Genomic DNA, 24,637 nt, shown 5'->3' with positions numbered 1-24,637 from the left:
GCAGGACTGTGCCAGACAGCATGAGGTTATATGCACGATATCAAACTGTGTAAGAGAGATGGCTTTCTGAGTCATTTGAGTACCTCCAGAAGCCCCATCTAGCAATCCTAAGGAGCAAAGTCAAGGGTTTGATGCAGATGCGGTTCTCCATTGCCAATGTTTTTGAAGACAGCTCCTTGCTCGAGTTCCTACCTTGGTGAAGGCTTCCACAGTGATATGAATGAAGATGGCCCTGTTCGTACATCATGCCTCTTCGCAGGGTTTTGGACTGGGAATCTTGTATGAACATTTGACTGCTGAACTGGGATTTTGCAGTTCAGATTCTTCCAGGGGATCAGCAATACGCAATGCTAATTTGACACTAGGTTTCCTTGTGTGTATTCCGTGAACTAGAGAGACTTAACAGAACTTACCTACCCCTTACCTAAAAACAGTAAAATTGGGAAATGGGCCCACTCTACTTTTCCTGGCTGGTCTTGACAGGTACAAATATGTTATAATTCATGAATTTCACACTCGATTCATTTTGTTCTGCCTATGGCTGAACCTAGAACTAATCAGACCAAGAAACCAAAATGCACAAACATATATATATATTTAAAAAAGATAAAATTATAAAAGCATCTGTGGTCCAATACAAAATATATTAGCTCTGCTTCCATTCACCCCAGGTCCTGTTTATCATGCACAAAACAAATGGTACAATGAAATAAATCTTCTCTGACTTTGCTTTTTTCCCTTAGATAGAAAATTATACCTGGGCTTGGACAGATGGACTCTTATACTCTTCCTGAATTTGTTTAAATACATGCTTCTTCTGCGCCCTTACATACACTGAGGAGGGGAGGGGAGAGGGGGGGGGAGAAATGGGAAGTTTTGAAAAAATTAAGTCAATCACTCTTCAAATTGCGCAACTGTGGACAAAAATATTTAAAAATCTAACTCTTCAAACACTTAAAAAAAAAAGTAACTTAAGTTATACACTTCAATAAATGCTTGGAGCTGAATTATTTGTCAAGCCCGATGCCTTTTCTAACCCTTTGCCTGAAAAGATGAAATGAAAGGATGAAATGAAAAACCAGGAGGGCAACAGCATGGATGAATTAGTGGTTTATGTCACTGACAAAATGGATTGAATAAGGAGGAAAAAATGGAGACAAAATCACTTATGCAAACAGTAGCTATCTGATCACAAGGGATGTCATCCACCGGGAACGCCTTCCTTCCTTTGCGTATCTAAATTGAAATGCACGAGAGCCGTGTCAGAGTGCTGCTGGCATATATTTCCCCCTTCTAAGGAAAACATGAACTTGTGGCAAAAAACACAACACCTGCAGCCATTCCTAAAAGTGACACAGACTGCAAGCAGAGAGCCCAACCCAGAGGTCAACGCAATGAGATCCAAACACAGAACGGGGTTCTTCGAGGCTTGCCGCATTTTTGAAAGCAGCCACCGACGCAGCTAGTTAAGGCCGCCTCAAAAACAGCGTGGTGGGAAAAGAAATGGGAATTCCAAAGTGGACATTATAGGGGCACATGGCTGGTGAGAACAGCAACCCCACTGGTGCCTGGCAAAAGATGATGGGTGTCAAGAGCTCATTGCACTCAATGCGGTTGAGCCCCGATACGGAATCGAAACACAATGGCCTCATTTTACACATTGTTTTTAACAGGTCAAAAAGGAAACTGCAGTGGACATGCGAGCAATTTGCACGGGGGTTGCATTTTGAAATGTGAACTCCTGCACAGGGGTGATATGGGATTCATAAAAGGGCTGTCACTAAGTCTGCAGTCCCTGCAAAAACTGAATAATGAACTGCTTAAAAGTGCTCTCGTATTAAGAGGATAATATTACTAAATAAATATATGGAGGGGGAAAAATGTGTACAAAAAGCAGCCCCCTGATCATGCATGCCTGGGGAACAAAACTATTATTCATTCAGCAACACTTTGCTGTGATTTTCCATGTTCAAAACTTCCAGGTAGTCTTAACAAGGGTATGATAAATATTGAGTTCTCAAATTTGTGGATGATGGAGCTACCACATTAATAGTGCCAGCAATGTCCAATCTTGATTATCTTCTTAAGAGTACGGATCTCTGGAGAGCAAATCAAACCACGACTTTCTTTTTAAAGTGATTCCAACATATTGTTGATTGACTCGATCATGGAAAACAAAGAGTATCCATTTGAAGAATGCCAATAGGTTGCGGCTCAATTAAATGGCATTTTCAACATGGTTCGTTACAAATGATAAGCTGGAACCTTCAAAATCAATATTCTTATAGTAGAACAACCCATAATTGCCTTCCAGCGACATTCAAATGAAATACAAACTATTCCACCCAGGCTGTTTGGCACAGAACCCAGAGGAAAATCTCCTTAAATCTTCTGCAACAATTTGGGGGGAAATAAGAGACTGTGGGAGGCAGTGGAGGATAGGGGTGCCTGGCGTGCTCTGGTCCATGGGGTCACGAAGAGTCGGACATGACTGAACAACAACAAAAGACACTCCAGGACAAAAATATTTTTCTTTTTTAAAAAATGGGGGTGGGTAGCAGATTTGCGAAACCAGTGGTATGCTACTGAATCTGTTTGTAAGCTAGCAAACCTATGGATTTCCACAAGACACTGAGAAAAGTTTCAACATATGATTGAGTCCATTGTGGACAACGTCAAGATGCTTCGGTCGTTGGTATAGAAGGGTTCCGTAGAGCTCCATGATCTAAAGTAACAATAAGAAAGAAGTTTTGCTGACTGGAAATGTGAATTTCTGTTTGGAAAAAGTGGGGAGGGGGATTTTAAACGGATTAAAAAAATAAAAGCAAAAGGAAGTGAGCCAAGGGTCCATGTTTCCCCCCTCTGATGTGAATAGTTTAAAAGCAGGGATGGGGAACCTGAGCCCTTCCAGAAGTTGCTGGACTCCAACTCCCATGAGCTCCAGCCAGCACGGCCAGTGACCAGGGATGATCATGGGCAATATCTGGAAGGGCCCCGGATTTCAAATCTGTGCTTTGTAACATTTTGGATGTGATCAACAGAGATGCAGAACATTCCCAGAATGCAGAAGAAAAATGGGAAATAGCTTCATGTTAGAAGCACCCCCATCACTAGCTCATAATTATGTAATCAAGGCCCCTTTATACATATGGGGCTTGTTTTCATGTAGTGGCCATGATTCGGGACCCAACTCCCATGGAGGATTCTCAGGATTTTATACAGGGGAATTGCTGCTTATCATGCACTAGAGGTGGCTAACCTATGGCCCCCCAGAAGAATATCCACCATTCCTGACAATTGGCCACACTCGATGGGGCCAAAGAGAATTGCAAGTCAACATATGGAAGGGGCCATAGGTTAGTCACCCGTGGCATGCAGTGAAGAGCAGGATCGTCTAGTCATTGTGGAATATTTTCCTCTCAATCGAACGAGCGCAAAACCTTTGTGTTCTGTGGTTAAAGATGCATATTAGTGGCATGCAATTGTGCCACATGTATTTTGGGAGAAGGGTGTAAATGAGCACAGGTAAAAAAAAAAAACACATTTGGAACAAAAAAACAAAAATAAAGAATAATGGAAACACACATCTCCATCCCAGCTATTGAAATATCTTGAGGAAGTAGCTATGAACATGTATCGTTAATAAAACCACACGATCCGGTATTAACACTTGAGTGACTTAATGCAATGACGAACAGTTTGATTGATGGAAGACAGACGAGCAACATATTTTGGCAACTTAGAAAAGTCATGCACAAATTCTTGTTTTGAAAAATCAATGAAAGCTCAGAATAGAAATCATATTTTAATTTTAAAGCATTAAAAGAGGATTTCAAGTGCTGTACCCATTTCCCCTTCACTCCAAGCATTTAACACCATTAGATGAAACAAAAGCATTCCCATTCAGAATGTCACCAGGTACTGATTTCACATTCCAATCCTCTTATTTGACAGAATATTCAGTGCTGGTAAAGATGGGTGTCACACAATGTCTCTGAGCCAATAAACCAGGTAAATTGTCAGCATGGGTAAGTCAAGAGACTTGATGGATAATGGACCTGTTGGCCATGTGGAAAAATCGCAATATTGGAAGTGGATAGCTGAAATGGCTGAAACAGACGTTCTACCTATACTACCAATCATATGGAAAACAGAGCCTGAATATGTGTGCTTCGTTTGACAACAGATAGTCAGTCCTGGGACAGATAACTAGAAAGTTCTCAGCTCACACCCAGAGTGTTATCAGTACAAGCCGAGTCTACTGTCATGAAGCTTACTTATTTCACCCTGGCCCAATGACTCAGGACAGACACTAGGGGCTCCCTGCTAAGAACAGGTTCCCCATTCATTCCCAGTGCACCAACTGACCTGAATACATGCTCTGCAGCCTTTCATGAAAGTGAATGAGGACTCCAGGTGCCCAAGAGTCTATTCTGGGTGCACATCTCAGTGCTCTGATAGATTCAGCGAAGAAATACTGAAGGACTGATACTGTGCTGTCTGTCTCAGATCACAGTGATTTGGGCAACATCTACTCCGTGTCTAGAGTACAACTGCTCTAAATCCATGATTTTAGGGAATCAACTTTTACTCTACAATTGCTGCAGTATAGTCTTGGCGAAGAGACGAGCTACAATTCCAAACTGTCTGAGGAAAAGTGCTGTGCAATTACAGTCATACCTCTGGATACAAACGCTGCGTGTTGCGTTTGTCACGGGTTACGAACGTGCCAAACCCGGAAGTACCGGAACGGGTTACTTCTGGGTTTGGTGGTTCGCGCATATGCAGAAGCGCAGAATGGTATCGCGCAGGTTGCGCACTGCTCACGTTGTGAACAGGGCTCCGGAACGGATCCAGTTCACAACCAGAGGTATGACTGTACAAAGTAAAACTGGGACAGGAAAGTTATTAAGTCTCTTTCAAGTGATGATCTAAAGGGAAACCAAATTATTTCAGCAGAATTTCAAACCAAAACAGAAAATGCTGCGGGGTGGGATGCTGCGCTGGGATGGTGCCAAGTCATGTTCTCGGATTGCTTTTTAAGATGCATGGCAAGTTCGAGAGGGTACTATTCTGTCAAATAGGAGACTTTAGTCACACCATGCTGGCCATACACTTATAGATGATGCAGAAACAAAAGCAAAAATGATCAGAATTGTAAGCCAAAGTTGAACATGAAGCAGATTATACCTACCTTTTGTGAGAACCATGCATAGGCAGAACCTTTGTGACACTGGCCTGGTTTGCAAATAACACTAAACCCAACGATCGCTTAGGAAGAATGAGAAAGCTTTGCTCCACCCCCAGTCTTGCTGCTGCTGCTACTCAGAGCTAAACCACAGCTGCACACTCTTGCCTTGCATGAGAATCTGTGCTCATAGTTTGTCTCACTTCCAGCAAATCAGGAGCTGCAACCAATTTTTTTCCTTTGAGTAGTCGCTCGTGGCGAGCCAGATTTGCAGGCAACTCTAAGTCTATCCATGGTTTAGGTCCGAGTAGTATGGTGGCCACAGGGCCAGAGAGGGAGTGAAGTGGCTATGATTTTACAGAACATGTTATCGTTCGGAGGTGTTAGGAGAAATTCAGCTGCAACAGGTGATTTTCTACCCCACAAATATCTCTCTGTGTTTTTGTTGTGCTGTTTCCTCCCAGCTACCCTAGTTTCAGCCGAAGGATGAAGTTGCAGACAAATTCTGCAGATTCTAAAATTTGCTGTTCTAAAACGGTTCCAAACATAACCGTGCTCATCAAGGATATTTATATGGGCTCTACTGGATATACTGCTTTTTTAAATTATAAAAAATAGGTATCTACAACTGAAGGAACATTTAGCACTGATTTATGAATGGCATGTATTGCAGGTAGAAGTAGAAAAGTCCTGAAAAATTAAAAACTGTTATATTGAGCTGCTTTAGCTCTGTCAAGTTTTGCTGTTCAATTATAAGTATATAAAACTCCTGTTCCATATTGTTCCAAAAACGTTTTAAAAAAAAAAAAAAAAAAAAACTGCCAGTGAACAAATAAAAGCCCCAAAATAAAATAACACCCTCCCCAAAGCGTTCCTTTTACATTTGCAGAGGGAGTTATATTTCAGGGGAGAAAATCCAACCTTTGTATAACTAGAATCAGACACTGGAATATATGACTAGTGAGCAGACAAACACTGAACAAACAAGGGATTGCACAAACCGTTTTCTAATTTGCGAACACAAGGAAGAGCTAAATCAGGGGAATAAATCAGGACAGTGATCAGATTTTGAGGAAAAGGAAATACAAGGCAAGAGAGGAGGGGGGAAATCATACTGATATATGCACACAAGAAAAGGAGAAGCAAAAAACGGAGCTTTTTTTTTTTTGGACTGCGGCACACACACAAAGCTTGGCATGAGCAGAAGCTACTCTCTTCTGCTCACTGGCAAATGCACTCGTATCACTTGTTGGTATTGCAGAGAGCAGGGGAACCCCGGCTCATGTGCAGCTTCATGCGTATGTCAAAGCCACTCTAGGCACACTGCAGCTGCTGGATCGGACGACGTTGCGGGAAAAATTCAGCAAGTTTTCGGAACAAAATACAAATACAAAGGCAGCTTCCTTTCTTGCGCTCCACTGAAAGGGCTTCCAGGAGAAGCAGAAACACTGATCTTTTGAGATCCAAAAATTAAAAAGGGGGCTGGGCCCTGCGAGGAGCGCCTCCTCCTGCCTTTCACTAGACATCTACAGCTGCCGGCTCGTCGTGCTCCAGTTTATAAGAGAACCGTCGGCAGCAAAGGCAATTGAGAGAAATTCCACACCTGTTGATTCGCGTCGGGCTGCAGCTCCCCATCATTCGCTCCAGCATTCTTCTAAGAGGCGCACATGCTGTTTCTCCATCTGAGAAGCAGCACATGGAGTCCAAGCAGTTGATACCTGCACTTGTCTCAGTAAGCTGAGGGGGTGGGGTGGGGGGTGGGCAGGTAGGGAAGACAAATGGGAGATCAGCGTATCAGATTCCTTTTCTTTTTTTCCCCTTTCTTTGCTATTACAGGTCATAAATCTCTTTAGAGAAAAGGGGGAGGGGAAGCAACACAAATCTTAGGAGCGTGAACGCAACACGTACGAGCTAGCCTACATGCAACCTTCTTGCAGATCCTGTAAACTTACGTTGGGCAGTTCAGTGTAATGCAGCAGTGATGGGGCACCATTTAAAACCTGGACACCTTGTGATTAATGAGAGCACTTTCCTTTGCAATGGATCCAAAATGGGAAGCCAAAACAACAACATTAGCTAGGCGGTCTGGGACCCAGGATACCCACCCCTCGTCCCTGACCCATGGTGCCCCACTAGCTATTTCTGCTTTCTCTTTAGGTCTCATTGGCCTAACCCGGACCATACATTTGCCCCCGTTGTGGCTTTCCCCACTATCCAGCAGTGCCCACAAGGTCAAAAGCAGCTTTGACTCGGCAACCTACTGACGAAGTCTCGTTGACCTGCTGGGTTTGAACTCAACAAGTGGGAATCACTGCTGTGGTTGCGTAAATGGAGAGAAATTTGAAAAAGGAAACGACGAGGAAACCATTTCGAATTGGCATATGCCTGACATCCTGCCAACAGCTGCTGCTGCTGCTGCTACCGTGACAGCAGGCCTTATTTTTATCGAGAAGCAAACCAAGGGACATCTGTTTTCTTACGTGGCGTCAAGGGGCTAAACCTGAGAAGGTAGGTGATTGGAACTCCTTGGAGGAAGTGTGTGGTACAAATACCAATGAATAAAATTATTTCCACTTGAATTAGGGAGTTTGGGGAGACAGAGCTGGGCAAAGGAGGAAAAAAACCACGTTTAAAGTAGTAGCATTAACAACAACCAATAGCACAAAGGGTAAACAAGCAGCGGGGCATTCAAGCTGAAATGAACAAAAAAAAGTAGGCTTGTCTTATTAGTTAGTATGAAACTGGCTAGCAGAAAAAGGGCACTGAGGATTCCCCCCCCAAAAAAAACCCAAATTGTTAGTGAGGGGAAAAGCAACAATTACATACACGCTTGAACATCTTAGCTGAAACCCATGTCAGAAGTGTCACAACTTTTTGTACAACTTCAAAACCACATTTTAGAAATCTCACAAATGCTGCAATTGTCAATTGCATTGAAGCTTATCTCTGGCACTTAAAACAGCCATTTTCTACTGTAAGACTCATAAGCCTAAAGTCTGCACACCCCTGCCTTAAACGGCCTCAGCCCAGTATACCTGAAGGAGCATCTCCACCCCCATCGTTTAGCTCCGAGGGCCTTCTGGCGGCTCCCTCCCTGAGAGAAGTGAGGTTACAGGGAACCAGGCAGAGGGCCTCCTTGGTAGTGGCACCCACCCTGTGGAACGCCCTCCCATCAGATGTCAAGGATATAAACAACTACCTGACTTTTAGAAGACATCTAAAGGCAGCCCTGTTTAGGGAAGTTTTGAATGTTTGACATTTTATCATGTTTTAAATGTTCTTTTGGGAGCCGCCCAGAGTGGCTGGGGAAGCCCAGCCAGATGGGCGGGTTATAAATATTATTATTGCTACTACTACTACTACTACTACTACTACTACTATTAGACAGCTTAATGCCCTTCTCTCCTCTTTCTTCCTTTCACTCCTATATTACCACAGTCCTGCTGAAATATAACCAATTTTCTCCCAACTTCTACCTACCAGGACAGATTTTATTACATTTGAGAACAGTGCCCCTGGACCAGGAGTAGGCAACCTAAGGCCCGTGGGCCGGATGCGGCCCAATCGCCTTCTCAATCCAGCCCGTGGATGGACTGGGAATCAGCATGTTTTTACATGAGTAGAATGTGTCCTTTTGTTTAAAATGCATCTCTGGGTTGTTTGTGGGGCCTGCCGGTGTTTTTACATGAGTAGAATGTGTGTTTTTATTTAAAATGCATCTCTGGGTTATTTGTGGGGCACAGGAATTTGTTCATTTCCCCCCACCCCCACCCCAAATATAGTCCGGCCCACCACATGGTCTGAGGGACAGTGGACCGGCCCACGGCTGAAAAGGGTTGCTGACCCCTGCCTTGGACACTTCAGGTCTCTCTCCACCTGTTCCTTCCACATACCCACCCATCCCACCCTACCCCACCTCTCTGGTGGGTCTCCAACCCTCCAGCGGTGCTTGGAGATGTCCAAGAGACTACAAGCAGAAGAGAAAACTAATGGGCCCTCCTACAGACAGATCTCTTTGGGTCCTGCCCAGGAAGTCTTACCTCAGAAGGAAAAAAAAATTCTATGGACACCCTGGAGCAAACCAGACTACAGGCTACAAAAATAAAAGGAACTAGCTGAAATCTGCTACATTTCAGAGGAGGATAACCAACATGTGGCATTCCCATCATTCCTGAGCACTGACCATATTACTTGGGGCTGATGGGACTTGGAGTTCAAAAACACCCAGAAGGCCACAAGACTAGCCATCCCAACTTTAAATATAATCAGTGGTCTTAAAACGCTTTTTTAAAAAAACCTTCAGACTGCAATGCAGCACGTCCTCCCCTCCCCATTAGTTCTTAATGGAATCAAGAAACCAAATTAAATCAATGTGACAATATTAGTGATCGAGTTTGTTAGGAAAAACACAAAACCAGAGGCATTCCGAGATGTCAAAAGTGCTTCATGATGAAAAGTGCAGGGCATAGGGCACCACAGATGAATTGATTCATGATGAGCTAGATTATTAGGATATAGAACTCGGGTACTACCTAGGGCACACGGTCACTCTCGCTGCCTAAGAACATCTGTTAGCAGTTGCCTGCTGTCCTCCCCTCTGTGCCTGCCTTCAGTAAAATCACATGCTGAGGTGAATGAACCCCTTTCTTCTTCCATCTAAAAAAGGACACAAAAAGCAATAGACCTTATAAAGCACCCAGCCATTCTGCAGAAATAAAGACAGCCGTTACACTCAAGTAAACGAGGTGCTCGGGGCAACGCTCGATGCTAGTGTACGCAATTTGCTTACCCACAAGCTGAAATGCCAGTGAACAGAAAACAAAAATTAACAGAGAAGTTGCAAATGTTTAATCAGGAATCTGTCATAAGTGGTTTGGTTCTATGCTTGAGCAACGCAGCATAGTCCACTGGGGGACGTTACCTGCAAACCAGGGGGGTCTTGAGTGCCACCCCGTGTTCTGTACAGCACCTTGCACAATAGTGAGTACCATGAAAAAGGCTACAGACGTGTGCTTTGTTGGACCCAAGAGAAGCATACTGGCACTTGAGCATGGCTGTTCTTACAGTTTCCACAGCTGGTGGCTGTATAAATTGTGGGGGGAGATGCATCAAAGGCTAATGGCTTAAGCAGCACGCCCTGCTAGCTGAACTAGACCCAGGGACAGTGGCTAATTTAAGACAAAAAGATGTAGAAACTCAAGCCTGTGATTAGTGTCAAGACAACGACTTGGGAGACCAGGTTTCAATCTCCCGTCATCCATGAAGCTCTCACTGGGTGACCTTGGGCCAGTCACTGCTTCTCAGCCCAATCTACGGTACCTCACAAAGTTGTAGGGATTAAGTGAGGAGGGGAAGAACAATGTTTCCCATCTTGAGCACTTTGGAGGAAAATGCGGGATATAAATGCAATTAATAATAATTGTAATACCACCAACCTTTCCCCCCTGCTCCTACAACTTGCTCTGAGAACAGAATGAAAAATTCCAGGAGTTCTCTTGGTTTGCCAAGGTATCTCTGATGACCACAGAGGGAGTGGCTACTTTCTCTCTTTTCTCTCTCTCTACAGCAGCTTGCAATGACTTATGGTCAAGTTGCCAGAACGCTCTTGGACCCACCCCCTGCCTTAGTTGTGATTTCACAGAATATGCTCTTCCTTGCAGGGTAAATACGGACCTGAGCATTACAGTTGCTTTTCAGTAATGCAAGTAAGCTTCGTTGAGAAAAGATGAAATGGGCGGGGATGGATTTTTATATCTTGTAAATACAATGCAAGAAATCCAATTCATGACGTACATAAACAAATTAGGGCTTTAAAACAAAATAAGGGGACCACTGGTCTGCTGTTTTGCATGTGCATCTGTTAGAAAGGAGTTAATTCCTAAAAGCTGTTTCAGCATCCCTTTTCAATATACTTCATATACAGTATCTAATGGCACTATTCTACCGACTGTTTTAACTTTTACTAAAAGCATATTTAAACCACCTTACTATTGCTTTGGGTCAACATGCTCCTGGTTGCTGCCTGATTTACTTCACAACTTCAGAATGAGCAATGAGGGATTCATTCCTGGGGAAATAATGTCATTTACATGAGATACTGTCCAAGATTAGATCTGGATGCTCTGATGGCAGCAAGAAGTTGCACAATAATTATTTTATATTGGTAAAAGCAAAAAGCATGAGATCTAAACCAGGGTTTCCCAAACTTGTGTCTCCAGCTGTTTTCGGACTACAGTTCCCATCATCCCTGACCCTTGGGTCTTGCTAGCTAGAGATGGTGGGAGTTAGTGCAAAAACAGCTGAAGACCCAAGTTTGGGAAACACTGATCCAAACAAATCTAAAAGTAATTACTATGCTCATTGTTTTTGCAGTACAGTACTGATTTGCAACAGGCTTTGATAATTGGTATTTATTTTTCATTTGACAAGATTCACATACTACTTGATCAATGAAAACCTCCAAGGGCTTTTTAAAGTAGTATAGTCCCAAGTCAGCTTTCCATGTTAACTAGCAATTCATTTTTAACTGCAGTTTTTGCAAGCTTCAAAATTAGAACTTCAGATTTCTGAGCGCCTTTTGTGAAGGCACTCTGGCCAGTGGCCCAGGTTCTGGAACACAACTTTCTCCTGGAAACAGGGAATTATGCAGAATAGCTTTAAATTTGAGGGGGCTTGCAGCCTGATCCTCAGAAGTAAATGCCACCAAGTTCAATGGTATTTACTCTCATGTGTGCAGCCTTGGTCCTGTAAGCTCAGTGGAACTACAGGCTATTAGACATTTATCCATTAAAGTGATCCGTATCCTTCTTTACAAATTTGTTTGCAAGCTTTAAAGATAGAAAGCAATTGAGCTCAAGGCTTTATGCTTCTGTGGGCTCTGTAATATGGTGGCATGCTCATTCCTGCACCTCCAGGCAAGGAAGAAGTGATATGACCTTAAACACTACACTGGTCCAATTGAGATTTTAGCATATCAACTCTTCCAGCAGTGGAAGGTTAACATAATAGCCAAACCACATGTCTTAGGCGCAATACATTTACCAATGAAGCTACTGTGCCATGTGGAGTCCTTTTTGGCCTTCCTGGTAAATGGTAATTAACATTTTAGCTGGGAGGGGTCATTTATCAGTAAGCCTGAAGAACAGTTAAAGCAGGCTTCCTCAACCTCGGCCCTCCAGATGTTTTTGGCCTACAACTCCCTTGATCCCTAGCTAGCAGAACCAGTGGTCAGGGATGATGGGAATTGTAGTCCCAAAACATCTGGAGGGCCGAGGTTGAGGAAGCCTGCATTAAAGTATTTAGCTTATGACCTCCCATTTTTATCTTCTGCAGATTTAGCAAGGCATGCTGGGAAACACCCACAATTATGAGGTGCTGAATTAATGTTTCTGGGAAGTCTTAACTCCTTTCAAAAGTATAAGATCAGCATTATCCTTAATATTTCTGTTATCTGAAAGCTGCTATTCTGAGGAAAGGTACAGAAATGCTTGAGGGTTTATTGACAACAGAAGAAAAGCAGCATATAAACAGAGATACAGGGACCCATTTATTCATGTTACACGTGGGTAGCCGTGTTGGTCTGCCAGTCGAAACAAAATAGAAAATTCTTTCCAGTAGCACCTTAGAGACCAACTGAGTTTGTTCTTGGTATGAGCTGAGTTTGTTCTTGGTATCTGAAGAAGTGTACATGCACACGAAAGCTCATACCAAGAACAAACTCAGTTGGTCTCTAAGGTGCTACTGAAAAGAATTTTCTATTTTGTTTCCATTTATTCATGTCTGCAAAACTAATGTCCGGAATGACTTACTCATGTCTGGAAAACAGGTTTTCTTAATTTCTATTGCTAATACATCATTAGAATTTAAAACAAAATAAAAAATATAAAAAATCCTTCCAGTAGCAACGTAGAGACCAATTAAGTTTGTTCTTGGTATGAGCTTTCGTGTGCATGCACACTTCTTCAGATATTCATTAGAATTTGTTATTGTTGTTGATCAAAAAAGAGATACTGGGTCATTGATTGCAGCAACCATGGAATTGGGTTTTTGATTCTGACATTTAGTAGCAGCCAGCGACTGACTAGGAAAGGGATTTTGGATCATAGTTGATAGCTCAATGTGAATGTTGCCCCTGCGTGTGGTTGCTGAGAACGGTGCAAATTCCACGGAAAGAACCCAAAAATAAAACGGGCAACATCATAATGTCGTTATACAAATTTATGGTCTGATGGCACTTGGAATATCATGTATGATTCTGGTTGCTGTACCCCATTATATTATTGCCAGGAAAGCTGAAGAAAAGGGAAATCAAAATCATGAAGTGGTTGGAACAAGTGCCCTATGAGCAAAGGCTAAAATGTTTTGGAGAAAAATGTGAGGAGCGACAAAAGAGAGGCATGTAAAATTATGCATGGCATGGAGACGGTGCAGAGAGGTTTCTCCCTCTCTCATGATGCCAGAACCTGAGACCATCTATTTCAAGATGGATGGGTAAGGATTCAGGACAGACAGAAGTAAGCACTTCACACACTGAAACCAGGGTTTCCTGAATGTGGGTCTCCAGCTTTGCCGGACTACAAATCCCATTATCTCTAGCTAGCAGGACCAGTGGTCAGGGATGATGGGAGTTGTAGTCCAAAAAACAGCTGGGGACCCAAGTCTGGGAAACCCTGAGCTAGTTCATGGAATTTGCTGGCTAAAGCTGTACTACTACCAACTTCAAGAGGTTTAATAGGTCAACCATATTAATGGAGATTAAGGCTGTCAGTGGTTACTAACCATAGTGACTACTAACCACTGTTGGAGGCAGTGTGGTTCTAAATACCTGCTGCTGGGGACCGCAAGTGGGTAGAATGCTATGGCACGTAAATCCTGGCTTGTGGGCATCCCATAGGAAACAGGATGCTGGGCTAGACACGCCTTTATCAGATGGACCAGAGGTCTTCCTTTGAGATTTAATGCCTTGGGAAACATCAATATTTACTATTAAATGACAGAAATCAAGCTGAAACTCAAGTCATTCTGCAAAAGCACTTGGGTGATTTGTGTTTTCACTGTTCTGTGTCAGTTTTCTGACCTTCCCCACTACACTTCCACACCACCACCATGGCAGAAAGGCTGCTTATGACTTTTGAAAAAAAAGATAAATGGAATGAGCCACTTGTATGGTATGGCATGGCTAGAAGCAGCATAAGTACTTCAGTGGCCAAGTTTCATTTTCACTTTAAGATATGCTATTGGCTTAAAACTATGCAAACTGGGGGAAATGTGCTTTGGATAGGTTGAAAACCACAAAAGCCTGTGTGATGAGCAAGAGTACCTAAGACATCATATGAGAACTTCCAAATATCAAAGTAAATGCTGACACATTATTAGTACTTATTGTGATGACATTCTACCCGCCAGCGACAAGAAGTCTCGACAGTTCAATTTTTTGACAGGTCGGAATGGAAAGTGTTTGCTTACATACTGCCAAGGAAACATCTGTATTGACTCCGCTGCAAAACCAATTCATTTTTTTTTCTTGTGCTGTGTCACACACCAGCCCAGTTTGGAGAAATGTATATTGACTTACTTCACTAAGATATGCACGAGCCTTGTGTGCACATGCTCTGTCCTTGAATTGCCCCTTTTTCTGCCCATCATGAAAGAATACTTCCAAGTTTAATTGACCATAGCTCCCCATTATGTCTGAGCTGAAAAACTACAGTTACCACAGCCAGAACAGGCCAGGACCTTAAAAACAACTTCCAACTGTGTTTTCAGATTCCCCGATTCAGATGCAACATGGAACTCTGGCAGATTGATCCAGGAAGTGAATCACAGTGCATCCAAAAGGCAGGAAAGCGCCAATATGAGGGCAGAGCACATGGGCAGAAGGCTTGTGCATATCCTGGCATGTTAAGCTTGGAAAGGTAGGCATGTCTGAATTCATAATTTACAGTTGCAATTCAGGATGTCAGTTTTAAACCTTGGATAAGAAACACCACCTTATAACATGGATGAAGAGCAGAGCTGGAGGCCTACGGGCCTTTAAACTGGGCCTTCATTTTTGTGTAAGTTTCTCCTTTATTTGCTCTCTTTAAGTCCCATCCCTGTAGAATATCACCTGCTGATCAAGTCAAGTATGTTTTGGCTGGTAATGCATTCGCTCAGTCTAATCAACACCGTCCCATCAACCCCTTGCTTACAGTAAACACATCCATAGGGCATTCAGGTGCAAAACACAATATAAAGCTGCACAAAATTTACACATATATACACAAACCACAAGGAAGTTGCCCGTCACTTGTGCTTTTTTTTAAAAAAAATCAAATTAGCAGAAGTCAAAGTAGTCAAGAATGAACAGTTATGTTTGCTGCAGCTGCAACTGTCTGACATGCAAAAAGCAGTTAACATCATGGATGGTTAAGTTAAGCAGAAGCGCTGGGACCATGCTTGAAAGATTTTTGTTATTTTACACAGCAGAGCAGGGAGACGACTTGGGATTCTGAACATTGATAGTCATGCTTGCAACCTCTCCCTCATCCCCCCAAGCCCCCTCCCCAATAAGAACTCTTTGTGTTTTTAAAATGCATGCTGCGTTTGGGTCTGCAAACACAGAGCGAAGCTAAGGGCTGTGGGGGAGGCAGGAAGGCACGAATGTGCGCTGCCGCTACTGCGCTCTCAGTCCACACCACTGCCCATGCCTCTTGCCCCTTTCTCTCTCACATTGCTGGTTAGCTGGCCCTCAGCATGCATAAAAGTGGGTAAGGAGCTCCTCCTCCTCCTACTCTACCTAATTTTGCTCAGCTGACTCGGAGCCCTGGACAATGGCTGCAGTGCGATGCATTCCTCGCTTAAAGCAACTCTGCTGGAGTACATCTACAGGTGGACAAAGAAGGGATGGAACACACAGGTCAGTGAGAAGCAGTCACCTTTATATATATATATATAAAAGACAGACACAGGACAGGATCTTTGTTGTCAAAGATCTTTTTTTCCCCAAAACGCAGGGACTAATCTCGTAGGCAGAGCACACAAGCGCAGGGACACTGGTTTCCGAATGGTTAACACGCGTCACCTAGCCCAATATGGACGGTGCGTAATGGTTTGATAAAGGAAGAGGAAAAGCTTATGTTAGCACACGGAATTAACACGCGGCTGTGTCAGCTCTGGGCAACATATGCTCAACCTGCACAGCGTGGATTCCCTGGCTGCATTTGTCTTTTCAACTTGTTGCAAACCAGTGTTCCTCCACATAGGGGATTTAATACAAGCAGGTCAGTTTCTAACACCATCCATGCCATTTGGTCTTTGCCATCCCATTTTCAACTTCCCTTCATGTGGGTGGGTGTGGAAAATAGGGATAGGCAAACTAAAAACCTGACTTATACCCCATCATTTGTACATACACACACACACACACACACAGGTGAAACTCGGAAAATTAGAATATCGTGGAAAAGTCCATTTATATAAGCAATTGTTTTCATTAGCTACTGGAATTTAATATATAAGATAGACTCATGACATGCAAAGCGAGATATGTCAAGCCTTTGTTTGTTATAATTGTGATGATTATGGCGTACAGCTGATGAAAACCCCAAAGTTGAGACTGTTAATTTGGGGTTCTCATCAGCTGTACACCATAATCGTCACAATTATAACAAATAAAGGCTTGACATTTCTCACTTTGCATGTCATGAGTCTATCTCATATATTAGTTTCACCTTTAAAGTTGAATTACTAAAAGAAATGAAACTTTCCGTGATATTCTAATCTTTTGAGTTGTGTGTGTGTGTGTGTGTGTGTGTGTGCGCGTATTTCCTCCGTGGGTCATTTCTTCTGACAAAGTTTTACATAAGCTCTGGTACAAAAGCCAAGAGGAGGAGGTTGCACAGCAACCATGGACTGGTTTGCACATCATGGTAAGCCAGAATACAGTTTACTGTGACCACACAAATGTGCTCGCTCTCTCCTGGCAAGGAACTTGAATCCACTTTGCTCCTCCTTGGGTTTTTTCGGCAAGTGTGGGATGGCAACAAAGCAAAGGTTTGACTCAGTGTGTCATCCAAACCAGGGATCATGGATAAGGCCCCTCTATCTCCTTGACCTTAATTTGTAATCACAGGACAAACCTTGGCTACAGAACATGATTAAGGAGGAGCACAATCTTAGGTTCGGAAAATATGTTAAGTCAAACTATGGCTTAGCTACGAGGTCAAGAAAGCCAGGGAAGGAGCCAGTGGGCTCATGCTAAGCCATAGTTTAATGACCTCTGCAAACTTGGCCGCTGTGAACTGAAGCTGTGGCTTTGAGCCAAAAATGAACATTTTACAGGCACACAAATATGACACAAAACGGGAAACAGAAAAAGCACATCCTTGGATATATACTGAGAGCAGACTCCCCATGAACTAATCTTCATTAAGAGGAACTGGAGCACATAATTTTAATTTAAGGCTTTTTCAAATGCCATTGTTGGTGAGTGTTTCTATTAGTATGTTAACAATGCACACTAAGTGAGGAGACCTGTCTCTACAGAGGATGGATTTGAAGCCATTTATGATTAATGGAGCTACTATTTATTTCATATTTTCATCAGTTATTGGCATCGCTCACGCACAGCAAATCAACACTAAACACATTTAATGCTTTATTACTTAAGCATGAAAGCTGCAAACTAGAAAAAGCATTAGGGGGTGTGTGGTTCAAGCATTCTTGTTGTGGCACAAGACTAATTGTGTAGTTAAATCACACAAGCAGCTGAACAGTAAACATTCACTTCGGCTGCTTTAATGCCACTTCTGAACAGCTAGATGTCTGCTTTCAACTTTGACTCCCTAGACATAAACTGACATGAAAACCATATGTTTTATTTTTTTTAAAAGAGACACAATGTGGGTCTCATTGCATTCTCCTTTACAGCTAAATGTTTAGTGCTCAGTTCCAAATATATTTTTCTCCTTTTCTGAGCTGAAAATAGCATCTTAAATGCCAGCTTTAGTCAGGTTAAAAAAAAAATCTAGCTTAACAACTGATGAACTTAAACAGGAATTGCAATGCATAAAGTGGTGTGAATATTGGCAGAGAATTCTCTAATCTGCTCTCTAATGAAGGACTAGTTGTCACTTGAGTTATCAACTGTGTCTGGGCTATACCAATTCAGACGACAGGATGGATATGTAAGATATTTATATGGATGATGGCTCAGACTAGTACATCAAACGGGAGGATTCTAGGCTAGCTGTCTTCTCTCTGATGTGTCAGTTTTCTAGGTATAGGGGTAAACCCCAGTCTAATGTGGTGCAGTCCAAATACAGGATTGTTGCCTCTGCGAGGGGCTCACTGTTGTCCATTCTGGCCCCAATGTTGGATACTTTTAGTAGAAAGGTCGTTTAGAAAATTTAACAATAAAGTTCAATAAAAACAATAAATAAATATCAATAAAACTGAGATGTAATGAGTCACTTGCATGATGAGTTAAGTAGGGCCATAAAATATGGCAGGCGTAAGACTGCTAGGAGAAACAGAAGTACTGCCCCCTAAAGTGACCATGTTTGATTTTCACCTCTTGAGAAAGTATTTTGTATTAGAGGGTTGCCTGCGAAAAAGTAGTTAGGGATACAATCCAAGTGCATGGAATGAATTTTGCATCCCTTGCACTTAACTAAACTCACATTTATAAGTGTTTTAAACATGTCTTAAGGCATGACTCAGTATGGTTGGGAAGGATGAGATTGATTTCAATAGGCTGTATGCAAACAAGAAGGAAATATGACTGATGTTTTCAGATGCAGCTTAAATGAGACATTCCATTACTGCACAAAATACTGATCACATTTTATTAACTGCACATCACAAATTGCTGGAGGACCATTCAAGGTCTTGAAAGACCACTGATAATTATATGCAGATATTAGCTGCTGTGTTGGCAGTCTTGTTTAAGAAATACCTAGAACTGGACTTTCCTAGCAACTGCCCCTTGTACAGCATCACAGGTGGTTAATGGACCACCTACCAAGTTTAAGCTGAGGAAAATAAACATCTAAATGGAACTGAATTCCTAAAGCATAAAACAATGAGTTCACACACCCTGGGCTGGATCCAGGCTTCCTGTGAACTGAGTTCTGCTCATAGGGAATACCTGCTGGAGAAAAGCAATTTTTGCCAATTCTTCTTTCCACCTGTAGCCCTGTGTCCTATGAAAAGCAGCCCCAAGAGGGTTGGGGACTCCCCTACAAACAACATGGAAGATGGTGCAGAGAGCTGCAGAGTGAACTGGGGTCTCCCTGTTTTTCCTACACTGGGAGCTCCTACAGCAGTATTTACTGAACATGGGTCTCCAGCTGTTTGGGGACTACAATTCCCATTGTCCCTGACTACTGGTCTTGCTAGCTGGGCGTGATGGGATATGTAGCTGGAGACCCAAGTTTGGGAAACACTGCACTACGGAATCCAAGCCAATGATTTTTACCCCCCTGCTAGCTGCATATGGAGCCTACTTTTAAGACAAATAAGAAATGAATTGCAGATATTGCTGGAGTAGAGAAGTGCTGGAGGAGGCTTCCTGTGGCTTATAGACCTACAATTCAAAGCAATAAACAAGTCACTCTGATTGGACAGAATGTTATTCTGTGCCACAACATGCTCCGGTCTTCAGGAAGGCATTATTTATAATGGACTGTATTGTGGAAGAGAGTTGTTAAGTACAGATTCTGAATAGCCACTGGCGTAGCTTGAGACTTTGTGGCATCCTGAATGTAAGAAGAGGATTGTTCTGTTTATCAAATAATCACACACACAAAAACCAGGGATAGGGAAAAGACCAGCAGGAGACCAACCTTCACAAGCCTCACCCTAATACAAATCACCATGATGCTTCTCCATGCGCCATGTCTAGCAGGAATAGAGTGTAAGAGGCCCAGGCAGGGCTCAAGGAGACTGCCAAGCATGAAGTACTACAGCAGGAGATTTACTGCCTGCGCAAGGAGCAAGATGCTACTGGGAAGGAGTTCTCTTGTGTAACTCACTAAAATACAGGACCTTCTACTGTTTGGCGGTACACAGAGGAAGTGCTGCCTCTACATCATCTTCTCATACTTGGCTCTGCTTGTCTGGGAAAGGGGAAGGAAGGATCTACTGTGCATTCAGCTGCCATCCGCTGAATGCGGAATAGTGGATCTGTATAGTTAACGGGCAATATTAGCACACATGTGTGCGTGTGTATATAGAAAGGGCACATTTGTTGCCCAAATGGCTCCAACCAAGAAGTTCCCCGAGCTTGAACCGAGACTCAGAATGAATGCTTAGGATGCACATTTATAAGACATGCTACCATGTCAGCAATGGCTGATCTCCCACTATGACTTAAATGCCGGAATCCATGGAAAATGAACTTGTGGCTACCAACAGCACTGAAACACAGCCCCAAAACGACAGGAGCACTAGAGTGGGAGGCCGTTACTTTGGGCTGCCAAGGATCAAGAGGAAACCTGGTATAGTATGTGGTGATCTGACAAATGCAGAGGGTTGGGTTCACAAACCAAATTTTACACATTTTCCTATGTTCCCAGATCCATTGCAGATTAGAGCTCAGGCTTCTCGGGGTCTGGCCTTATCCAAAACAGATCCATAATTGCCTCAGCTCTGTCATGGTGTTACTTGAGGAATTACAATCACATACAGGTACACATGCCTTTTCTGGACAATGTCCTGGAGGCAAGGGGGCAATGCTGGGGGCAGATCCAGGCACAGGAACTATGATCCAAGGTGTTGTGCATGCAAGAGAAGCTGAGAATTGTGGGGAAAGTAGTTCTCTTGATGCTGTAATCATGTGGATTATCAAATCATTATCAGTGAGGAGTTGCAGTGATCCACTTGTCACTAAAAGTAAAGTGACCTTGACTGTACCTGGAAGAATTCATAAGACCTTAAGCAAGAATATTTATCACTGAAAATTTCCATCCCTGGCAATATTCATATTTTCACTTCCATTCTAGTCAAGAGACTAACAAAAAAAGCCATTTACAATCTTCCATGTAGAAGGAGATTTCTATTTTACACACAGCAGCATCACAGTAATTCATCCAAGAACCACAGGAAAGGTTTCATATGCAAAGAAAAGTTCATTAGACTTGCGGAGGGTCTCCCTGGTAAAGCCTCCTCTTTTAATGTTAGAAAAACCACATGTAGGTGCAAGTTACCTGGGCTTTTTCTGTACTTGTGGGCTGCAGGTGTCGGTACAGTACTTTTTTCACAATATCGAAAAACAAACAAGTGACAACTATGATGATTATGGCAAACCAAGCAGAGCCGCTGGAAAGCAACTGGACAAATACGAAGTACATGTCTTGGGTGTGCAAAAATGGCCTGGAATAGTAAGAACAAGTTACAGGAAAACAGATGAACAAGAACAAATCAATTTTTACCACTGGCTAAAATAGAAAAGCATGCAGAATCCCCCACCCTCCACCCCAGCTGCCCAGCAAGGAACTAGTAGCAGAAGACTCACATTTTATACTATTTTCTAGGGGTAGCTTAAAATTTCTGGTACCAGACATCACTCCTTTTTTGTCTTTTGAGCAGATTTTGGGGATGTCTATCAAACACACCGCTGGTATGTATGCGTGTTCACTGACTCAAGTCCTGGGATGCTCCTTGGTTCTAGAGCATCTAGATGATTTACCACTGAAATACTACCCACCATTTTTTGACCCATGGGGCTGTGACTTGCCTGCTCAGGGGAGTACTTGAAAGAGCCAATAACAGCAATCCAAGTTTCTTGGGCACATGCATATGTACGGTGATCCTGCATTCTGCTCACTGACCTTTTAAAACTTGTCACTTAAGTTATTCCCATCAATCCACTTCACTGCATTCATAGTAAATATCCCCCTCCCGCCCCCTGCACACAGCACAGACTACAAGATATTTACTCTTCTGTTGGCACGCAAACACACACACACACACACACTTACCAGATAATTCCCCCATAGAACAAGGAGAATACAAAGTAAAACACAATGGAACCCCAGGTAACAAAATGGTTTATCCAGGTCCAGAAATGAGTCTCTAAAGCCATCTGAAAGCAAAAGAACACAACAAAGTTGGCATAAAATCACCAAATAGAAAATACATTTAATTAGTATAAAACCCCACTCTTTAATGTGGGTTCACCATGAGGCTGTGCAGTTATTGGAAAAAGCAACGCTGGGATTCGTTCCCAAGTTGACACCTTTTGGCCTAGGCTGGTGGCAGAACAGGTTCCCTTTAAAGAAGTCTTCCAGTACTTCCTCTTAGGGTTCACTGGGAAATACACAATTTTTCCAACTGGTGTATTCTTTTAAAGTTTGCCTGAGAACTCCAAAGCCAAGGAAATCCCTTTGAAACAACCCAAATCCAAATATGTATTTGAAACTATTTTCTCGGCCTCACTGAAAGGTGAAATTTTCAATGTGAAAATGAAAAATGATAAAAAGTTCAGTTCAGCCCTAGTTTACGTCTAGATTTGGTTGTTCTTGAACATTCGAGAAAAAGCTAAAGAAGGTGTGTGAAAGCCTCGCTTTCTAAACCATTAGGGAAATCTAAAACAATTAAACACGCATAGCCAAGTCACAACTGTGTTACTATACCTTCATTGTCACTGTTATAACCATAATCGTGAAGACCAGAGTACCAAATGTCCAGTTTCCAAACATCTGTGAAAGGAGACAGAACAAGATGTTGTGTGTTTAAAGCAGATGAAAGTTACTTTAACTCCCACCCTCCCAGTGAATGCAGCTACAAGTGATGCAGCTACACTGGTGAAACTAATTCTACTGAAAGCACAGAAATGCAAAACGCTAACTATTTAGTAAGGCAAGAGGGGAAAGTGCAAAGCAAAACAGGGAAGAGGAGTATGAGTTACAACATTCAGATCCCCACCAATTATATGTAAACACCCAGCTACTGAAAAATTCTACAGCAGTGGGAAAGCAAGTAGCCTTTAAACTACTGGGGTTGGGATATTTTCCTTTCAGTGCAGCATCACATTTAGATTTTGCAAACCAGAGCCTGCAAAACTCAAAAATAATGGTGGGCACTTATTTCAAGGTTCAACTGTACAACTATTTAAAGCAAGGCTGTGCAGACTTTTCTGAAAGAAACAGTGTGAACTAAGAGAATTCAGGCACATGTCCATCAGTTGTGGTATTTGTATTCCTGCTACAATAAATGCAATCAATCCAAGTATGTAATCGTTCACATCCTCCCATCTTAAATCTGAACCTGATAGCCTTGTTGTTGTTTTCGTCAGAATCTGGATATACTGTACTCCCTGGACTCTACTATCAGAATCTGACCACATATTTTTAACTGCTACCCTTAACGACAATGAAGTCTTAAAATATTGCTGTGTAGATTAGATGAAAGTGTGAGAAGATGCATTTCATCTCACAGGTCATTCCGAGGGTTACCAGAATGGAGACAATGAAAGACTCTAGCCAGAAATGTACAAGGAAAGAAAGAATATTCTACTAAATTGTATTCAATGGAAACCTATAGAGGAAGAAGAGATCTTCACTTCACCCCTTAGCCACACACTGGAGGAAACAAAGTACATGGAAGTTGCATCTTCAGCCCCAACACAATAGCTGCTTTAAAGACAGGAACACATGGCAACTCTGAGGCCTATTTATTGAGATGCTCAATATCAAGACACCATAGTCTCCTAAAGAGGGAATTTATCCCACACCCCATTTCTTGGTTTGCCCTTCCAATTTCTCCCTAAAAACTGTACAGCAAACCCTCTTGACAGCTACCAAAAACTGAAAACCAGGAGCACTGCTGGGCTCACTTAAAGTGCGGTCTGTGTTCTGCCCCCACCCAAAAACCACTTAATGGACGACTTGTCCACAAAGACTCCCCCTAGCAAGCAAGCAGGAGGCACTTCTGACCAACAGCTTGTGGCTATGGTGATACTATTCCATGGAGGAGCACTAGATGATGGTAAACATCTGAAATCAGCAACAATTTTTTGGAGGGGGGTGAAGAGAAGCAGCCCACACTTGGGCAGCAGTTATGCTCATCTGCTCTGTGCTCAGCATTGTAAGAAATAGACTGTCAGTCTGTTTACACAGACAGTCCTTTAATACTGTGTTTAGTACAAGGGTTTCTTCATCTATAGAAGTACTGCTAGAGTAAAATTACACCTAACACATAAAGTGTCTATCCATCACATGGTGCTGCTGTCACCTGAAGTGAGACACAGACAGACAGACAATCTCTTGCCACCATTTATTTTTGAATGTGTTCAGGGAGGATACATGCTGCATTCTTCACCACAGATACAAAGACACTGTATCTGCTGATTTTCATATCACTCTTCCTACAACACACTCTTACCATTTGCCTGTTAGATTTCAATATCTGATGACATGCACAGCGTGAAAAAAGGGGGAAAGAAAACTAAAAGATCAAATTGAAGTA

The 24,637-nt window shown here is 42.6% G+C and overlaps 1 protein-coding gene across 11 annotated transcripts in view; it reads right to left on the bottom strand.

Moving 5' to 3' along the window:
• Positions 1-596: 596 nt before the first annotated feature.
• ATP11B (ATPase phospholipid transporting 11B (putative)) overlaps positions 597-24,637 on the bottom strand; it is a 78,102-nt gene continuing 54,061 nt past the window's right edge. The window contains exons 26-32 of one of the 11 annotated variants that reach the window (XM_033150728.1): positions 24,554-24,577; positions 22,804-22,869; positions 22,150-22,253; positions 21,376-21,541; positions 15,966-16,051; positions 6,792-6,925; positions 597-834 (exon numbers count right to left, since the gene is read on the bottom strand). In XM_033150728.1, coding sequence (XP_033006619.1) covers positions 6,823-6,925; positions 15,966-16,051; positions 21,376-21,541; positions 22,150-22,253; positions 22,804-22,869; positions 24,554-24,577 — 549 coding nt within the window. In that variant the 3' untranslated portion in view covers positions 597-834; positions 6,792-6,822. Of the gene's footprint in view, positions 835-2,546; positions 2,726-6,179; positions 6,926-9,720; positions 9,845-11,176; positions 11,256-14,127; positions 14,150-15,965; positions 16,052-21,375; positions 21,542-22,149; positions 22,254-22,803; positions 22,870-24,553; positions 24,578-24,637 lie in introns of those variants that run through there. The other 10 variants (XM_033150727.1, XM_033150729.1, XM_033150731.1 and 7 more) reach the window with 10 other exon arrangements.

Source organism: Lacerta agilis, chromosome 5, assembly GCF_009819535.1.
Source record: "Lacerta agilis isolate rLacAgi1 chromosome 5, rLacAgi1.pri, whole genome shotgun sequence".
Taxonomy (NCBI): Eukaryota; Metazoa; Chordata; class Lepidosauria; order Squamata; family Lacertidae; genus Lacerta; species Lacerta agilis.
The sequence above is the reverse complement of the archived record's forward strand: the minus strand, read 5'-3'. Positions and strand labels throughout refer to the sequence as shown.